Source organism: Protomyctophum bolini (genome assembly GCF_963924005.1).
Source record: "Protomyctophum bolini genome assembly, chromosome: 6".
Classification (NCBI taxonomy): domain Eukaryota; kingdom Metazoa; phylum Chordata; class Actinopteri; order Myctophiformes; family Myctophidae; genus Protomyctophum; species Protomyctophum bolini.
This window is the reverse complement of record NC_137867.1, coordinates 8,872,047-8,879,728: the sequence shown is the minus strand read 5'-3', so window position 1 is coordinate 8,879,728 and position 7,682 is coordinate 8,872,047. Positions and strand designations below refer to the sequence as shown.

The following is a 7,682-nucleotide window of genomic DNA, read 5'->3' as shown; positions in this document are numbered from 1 at the left end:
TGTACGTTTTATTCCGCTATACATTTATTTGAAAACCTTTGTTACTAGTTACTTTGTAGACTGAATATTATTACAAAACATACATTATAACCACTTCAAACCTATATATATATATATATACACATTTTGGCCATTTTGAAAATAGACGATCTATTAAAGCTCACAAGCATTTTGAGCTTAACCCATTCTGACCGGGAACCCATTTGGGGTGTTAGCATCATGTTATGCTTTAGCTATTGAAAAATAGCAGACCTACAAGCTCATAGCGCGCCACCGAGTGGCGCGCTACGAGCTTGTAGGTCTGCTATTTTTGAAAAAATCGAAGAACGACGGACATTTTTAGAATCTGATCTCAGGTCAGAATGGGTTAATCAGACCAGTGTGTGTCCAGTGGGAAACCTTGTATGAATCTGATCTCAGGTCAGAATGGGTTGAGATTTTTATACATTTGGGCACCGGATCCAGCGGTGGCCAAACTGGACCTCAGAAGAGAACATGGAGGCTACAGGTTCCAATACGTCACCAGCACACCACTGGCCTGGTGGTGATCCTGCCTGACTTGAATTGTTTTGTTCCTCCTATTTCTCCCATGAGTACAACAACAATCACTCTTGTTGGTCAATATCTTCTTGGTCTTTTTGAAGAGCGCTATAGCATTTTAGCACATAGAGGCATTACCAGGCGCCCCTCACTTCACACGATTGTGATCTTTGAGGGGCGCTATAGCCCCTCCTATACTGTATTCACCTTTTTCCTGGGCTGTGTGTGTGCTCCAGTTCCTGTTGATTTCATTGGATATCATTGGTCATCTGACCAGTTTCATTGGCTTTCATTGGATCAAATCGACAGGAACTGGAGCACACGCAGCCCAGGAAAAAGGTGAATACATCTTTTGTTCCCACACGTCTCATACCGTATTCGCCGTTGACACTGAAAGGAGAAATGAGGTCAAATGTCCGCCAAATATGACATAAATTTGTGGCAACACAAACATTAAACGCCGTTGACACTGAAGGGAAAATGTACATCATTATGTAGGCGAGCAAATCGGCTAACCAATCACAGTTGTTCATGAGATGATGTATGACGACGTATAATGATAAGAGTGCCACGCTGCCACTCACTTCATCCGGGTGTGATTGTTTTGTTTTACATGGACATGTGTTCTGGGGGCACATAGGAGATGTCGTCCCATGGGGGTGACGGTACAGACCCTGCTTCATTCAGCCTCTTCTGGTCCAGGTATAGTGTCCAATGAGCCCCATGCTGCGTCCCAGGACGAAAATGGCATTCAATTCATTCCGCTCTCTACAAACTCGTCGGCCTCGTCCCTCGTGAACCCGTCGCAGTTCCGGAGCAGGTCCACGAAGGCCACGCCAATGAAACCGTCCACGTTCAGGATGAGGCTGGGTTTCTTGGAGGTGGTGATCTTCTCCACGTCTAAAGCATAGTCCAGAAGCTGGGTGGCGGGGAAATGCTGCTTCACAAAGTCCTTCGGGATCTGGACTCTCACGTCGGGGCTGTTGACGGACTTGACCCTGTGACCGATGCCCATGATCAGCTTTCCTTCCTTCTTCATTTTGTTGACAAACTCCATGGGCTGCGTGCCGCTGTCGAAGGCCTTGCTGAACTGCTTGGCCGCGGCGTCCAGTGAGCCTCCGAAGCGATCGCCGATGGTGAGGAGTCCCGAGGTGAGGCTGGAGATCAGATCCTTGCCAGCACGGGCACAAACAATGGTGTTGTGGGCACCGGAGACACAAGGGCCGTGGTCGGCGGTCACGATCAGGCACATCTCGATAAACTGGCAGGCGTACCCGGGCAACCTCCTCTGGAACCAGAGGAGCCCCAGGGTTCCTCCCACGCCCAACTGCGACTTGAACACCTCGGTGATGGGCATGCCTGCGTAGACCAGCTCTTGGCCCCTCTCGTCACAGACACTGGTCATGAACGAGGCCGGTTTACGGATCAGACCCAGCTCCCGTGCCCAGGAGTAGTCCATGGGCACGGTGGGAGGAGGCAGTTCATCTGCCGGTTCGATCACTCCCTTGGCAACGAGGTCATCATACACCGATTTGACGATCTCCCCCAGCTCATCAAAACTCTTGGGGACGAAGGCACCGGCCTCTTTCAGGGCCTGGTTCTTGGCTACTGCCGTTTCGGAGGCCTGGTTGGCACAGGATCCAGCGTGGCCAAACTGGACCTCGGTAGAGAACATGGAGGCACAGGTGCCAATACACACACCACTGGTTTGGTCATCCTGCCCGACTTGATGGCCTGGCAGATCTTGTATTCTTCTGTTCCTCCTATTTCTCCCAGTACAACGATCATCTTCACCTCCGGAGTGTCCTGGTAGCGCAGCACGTGGTCCGCGAACACAGAGCCGGGGTATCTGTCCCCGCCGATGGCCACGCCCTCAAAAACACCATCCGTGGTCCTGGAGAGGATGTTGTTGAGCTCGTTGGACATCCCTCCGGAGCGGGACACGTAGGCCACGCTGCCCGGGGCGGTAGAGCTTCGAGTCGAGGACGTTGTCCAGCGTGCCCCCCCGTGTTCCCGATCCTGAAACAGCCAGGCTTGATCCCTCCGACCGTCGCCGGTCCGATGAGGACGACGCCCTTCTCGCCGGCGGCCTTGATGATCTTCCTGGTGTGGGCTTCGGGGATGCCCTCGGCGACGACGGCGACGGTGCGAATCTGCGGGTGCCGCATGGCCTCCGTGGCGCTGTCAAACGCAGACCTGAGAGAGGCGAAGCTGACGAGCACGTCGACGCCCGGATGTGTCCTCACGGCGTCTCCCGTGTTCTTATAGACGGGTATCAGGATCTCCTTGTGGCCCCAGTAGAACTTCTGCTTGTGATCTCCGGAGAACGGGTAGACCATGGCCGCCACCGACGGCTCCTCTCTGGAGCTGACGTAGTCGAAGTCCAGCATGCCCTGCACCGCCCTCGTCTGCATGCCCCACACTATGGCCTTGGTGTTCTTGCTGAACAGAGGGGCTGCCATGGCGGCTCCTCCTGGCGTGGCCGAAGAGACCCGGCCCTCGAGGAGGGCTGCAGCACCGGTCTGGACGACGTTGGCCGGCGTCGAACCCTCCGCCCTAGAAACGTTCTCGAAGATGGACGCGGTCCTGCCGGAGGCCGGCGGGGTCCATGAGCTCCCAACGGAGTTGAGGAGGAAGTTGGCAGTGTGCACGGCCACAGGGGGCTCACTGGGGATTGGTCGGTGGCCCAGCGCCATGCCAACAATGGCGGTCATGTGAGTTTCTGTGCCGAAGACGTGAATGGGGACCCCAGTGGTCTTGGCCACTTCGCGCATGACCCTAAGACCCTCCTGGTAATTGGGACCACCGCGGCGGACATAAATGGTGACCTCGTGCTCTTTCAGTGGCCCCTGGTAGTCCCTGATGGCTCTGACAATCCCCTTAAATGTAGCCGCGACGTTCGTGAAGTTTGCAATGCTCCCTCCGATGATCAAGACCTTCCCGTCGCGATGTTTCTCTCAGGTCATCAGAGATAGGATGGTCTTGGCATAGTCATAGGTCTGCTGTTCGCTAGGTGCTCCTGAATATTCCCCATAATTGGCCAGCTCGTGGACCCCACCCAGGTCACAGACGGTGTCACTGTAAACAACCGATGCCCCCGCCTCCCGCCACCATGGTCCATATCCTCCCGCGGGGGTTGAGCACGGTGAGTTTCAGACTGGCGCCGCTCTTAGCGTCCAGGTCCCTGACGTAGGCCTCCTCGGGGTAGGCCTCTCTGCCGAAGGGCGGAGGGAACTGCACGTCTCCCCACTTCGCTTTGCAGATGTAGTCGGCCGTAGCGTCGATCTTGGCCGCCATGTCAAGCACGGACACGCCGGCCTCGGTGACCGCTAACGGGTTGATCTCCAAGTAGGTGAAAAACAGCTCTTCGTAAAGGTTGAAGAGACCCACAATGAAGTTGGCCAGAATGGGCTTTCTTGTCATCGGGGACGTGCGTGAGGAGGTTCGTGACGACAGAGTCCTCACTGATCTTCTCGTCCACCCCGACCAGCAGCTTCTTAGCCTTAGAATCCACGTCTCCGACATCCACCCCTCCCTCGTGGTCAAACAGCAGGTAGTCGCCCTCCCGGGCCGCGTAGACGCACACGTAGAACTCCTCCTCCCGCCCGTGGGCGACAAAAGGCTCGACCAGGAAGTTCCTCAGGACTCCCGTCGCATTCCCCGCCGTCGTCTCCCTCATGAGGCGGGGCTTCAGCCACTCTCGGACGCCGCTCAGGTCCAGGTCGACGCCCACCAGGCCCAGCTTCCCGTGCCGCTTGATCAGCTGATCGGGCTTCACCACCAGCCTCTCTGTGAGCGCCCAGAACACCAACAGGTGCTTCCACTTTTAGTTATTTCTGGCATAAAATTCATCTCGAAGCCATAATCAACGTAACCAAAACCTGCAGAAATGGCATTTTACAGACCATGCAGACATACCCTCCCTGGTCATTGTTTTCAACATGTTCTCCTGTTGTATATTGTGCATTACCCGGTCTATGGCATGCCCATATATAGGCATATTGGTTGGATCAGCGGTTCTAGACAAATTCCAGAGTGTAATTGGTTTTCGATGGTGACATAATGACGATATGTTTTAGTGTTGGGAGGATTAAAGGTAATGCTCCTATATGTATACATGTATGTAATCTGGCAAAACTGAGATTTGACAGTTTGTAGCGGTCGAAAGTACTTGCGCGCTCTGCTTGCGCACTAGTAGGCCATTTATGGCCTTCTAGTGCGCAAGCAGAGTGCAGTTCTAGTTGAGTAAATGTGTTTAGTTACTGGCTTATGGTGACGTCACAGGGATATAGTGATGACGCGAGGGCCGAGGCAGGTCAGCTTAAAACCCAACCCCTCATAGTGTGATTATATTTAGTCTCTGGTACTGGCACTGAGTGGCTTTTCTATTCAGCCACATATCACATATTACACTGGTGGTACCCAATGAGTTCCTTGAATGTGAAGTATACTTAATTTGGATCCCCATTAGCTTCCACAAAGTGGTTGTTTGTCTTCCTGGGGATCCATAATTCTACACAGGACAGCCCCTGCATGCGGTATAGGCCTGTTCCCCATGTATAGTTAACCTGTTAGGGTAGCTAGTTCTTACAGTTTAGAAACGTCCCTATATTAAAGGTATAAACCAAAACCAACAAACTACTGGATGATGGAGACGCAGATTCACGTGCCCGACGGGTCGCAGGCCGTTCGCAAGTTCCCCATTCACGTGGACGAACACGACATGATGGACGGGGCGCTGAAGCTGATGAAAGAGCTGCGGCCGGCGTGGGAGCCCGGCCGCGTGAAGACCAAGTTCTTCACCGACGGCACCACCAACAAGCTGCTGGGCTGCTACGCCGAGGAGCGCCCGGACGACGTGGTCCTGGTGCGCGTGTACGGCAACAAGACGGAGCTGTTCGTGGACCGCGACAACGAGCTCGCCAGCTTCCGGCTGCTGCACGCCAACGGCTGCGCCCCGCGCCTCTACGGCACCTTCCGCAACGGCTTCTGCTACGAGTACGTGGCGGGCGACGCCCTGGGGCCGCGGGACGTCCGGGAGCCCGCCCTGCTCGGGCTCATCGCCGGAGAGATGGCGCGCGTGCACGTCATCCGCTCGCGCGACGACGACGACGACCGCGTCCCCGAGCCCATGCTGTGGACCAGGATGCGCGAGTACTCCTCCCTGGTGGCCGGCGAGCTCGCCGAGCGGGCGGACTCGTGCGGCGGCGTCGGAGGCGTCGGCGGTGTCGGGGCCCCGCGGCGGCGGGACGAGGTGCCCAGCGGGGCGGCGCTGGAGGAGGAGATGGCGTGGCTGGAGGAGCACCTGTCGGCACTGGGCTCGCCCGTGGTGCTGTGCCACAACGACCTGCGCTGCAAGAACATCGTGCACGACGGCGGCGGCGGCGCGGAGGGCCACGTCCGCTTCCTCGACTACGAGTACACCGGCTACAACTACCAGGCGTTCGACATCGGCAACCACTTCAACGAGTTCGCCGGCATGAGCGACCCGGACTACGCGCTGTACCCGAGCCGCGAGCTGCAGACGGAGTGGCTGCGCGCTTACCTGCGCGCCTACAATCGTCTCGCCAAGGGCGCCGCCGCCGCCGACGAGGTCACTCCCCGCGAGCTGGAGGCCCTCTACGTGCAGGTCAACAAGTTTGCCCTGGCCTCCCACTGCTTCTGGGGCCTCTGGGCGCTCATACAGTCCAAGTATTCGGCCATTGACTTTGACTTTCTGGGGTACGCGGTGCTCCGCTTTGACCAGTACTTCAAGACCAAGCCTGCGGCGATGGCTCTGCAGATGCCAGAATGAGGATGACCTCACGACCTCACGCATCTGGAGGATATAACACAAACATCCCCAGGGGGCTTGTTTCCATTGTGGTCATGTGTATTCAATTCATTAAAGATGGAGTGCCACGATTTTTTCCCCACCCTAAAACATGATCATCAGGTATTATTATAATATAAGGAGGATGAACTTTTTCCTAAAAGTGTACAGTATTTGTTAAAATCATGCTTTTATGTGGACACCACCAGTTCATTACGTATTGCCTGGTTTGCCTGATGGGTGGTGATCCACCTGAACTGAATCCGCACCCACAGCTGTAGTTGTATGATAAAGGGGGAGGGGTTAGGGGAGGGGCTGACAGTGTGATGTCACTATATTACTGTTTATTTAATTGGCCCGTTTGACTGTCAAGGGTTCAGCCTCCAGGAGTTATAACACCATTGCACATAAATACGACTCCAGGGTGTCTAATGAAGTACTGTCACCTCATAGACACATGACAAAAATTGTGGCACTCCATCTTTAAGACATTTTAAAGACATACACCAGGGGTGCCCAAAAGGTATATCGCGATCTACCATCACACACTAATCAAAAATCACAACTTTGGTATATTGTACCACATGATGTCACATGATGTTTACTTTAAAGTTGCATAGACTTTGGCTGCCTTTTTTTGTTAAAAATGCTCTAAACAAACATTAAGGGCTCTATTTTGCGTGTCTTAAGTAAAAGGTCTTGTGACTTAAATTAAACTAACACATGGAGGCGTGACCGATGCAATTTGTCCACTCAAAATAAACAAAAAACATTGGCCATAGGCCTCCCGGTCTTAAGTTAAGTCATAAGACCTGGTACTTAAAACACGCAAGATAAGGCCCCAAAAGTCCATATATTTGGCTGCCATATGATTTTAATTTTAAAAGCCAGATGTTGGAGGGGCTAGCGCCCTCAACAAGACATAATCAACACTAGTAGCAATGAATGAATACAGTATGTACAGTAAACATGGGGGGCTGTCATTTCCCTTAACAGTTAATTATCCAAGTACTGATACAGTACGTATATTATTGATATATTATTTCATCTTTTACAATTCCAAACATGCAACAGTATTCAAATTGTATTGTCTTTTTATGTCCAATGTACAGTATTTGCATTTAAGTAAAGTAAACACAAGTATAACTTAAATGCATTTGAAATTAAATACATAACTTTTTAGGATTCCAATTCAAATATAGCAAAAAAATAACAGATCTACAAGCTCAAAACTCATACTACAAAGCACTACGACGTGCTTTGAGCTTGTAGAGATGTTACTCTGCAGGGCATTCATTTACCAAAAAAGTTAAACTATACGTAGATAACC

The 7,682-nt window shown here is 52.9% G+C and overlaps 1 protein-coding gene and 1 pseudogene across 2 annotated transcripts; one reads left to right on the top strand and one right to left on the bottom strand.

Annotated features, from left to right (window-relative positions):
• Positions 1-1,149: 1,149 nt before the first annotated feature.
• Positions 1,150-4,540, bottom strand: LOC308316872 (ATP-citrate synthase-like; annotated as a pseudogene). The gene is made up of 2 exons: positions 4,511-4,540; positions 1,150-4,363 (listed from the first exon to the last, which is right to left on the bottom strand). The product of its transcript is annotated as an ATP-citrate synthase-like (transcript).
• Positions 4,541-5,185: 645 nt separating this feature from the next.
• LOC308316579 (ethanolamine kinase 1-like) lies at positions 5,186-6,334 on the top strand (the record flags this gene model as incomplete). Its single annotated transcript, XM_080765265.1, has 1 exon — positions 5,186-6,334. The coding sequence occupies one exon, from the start codon at positions 5,186-5,188 to the stop codon at positions 6,332-6,334; it is 1,149 nt and encodes a 382-aa protein (XP_080621391.1).
• Between the last annotated feature and the right edge of the window lie 1,348 nt (positions 6,335-7,682).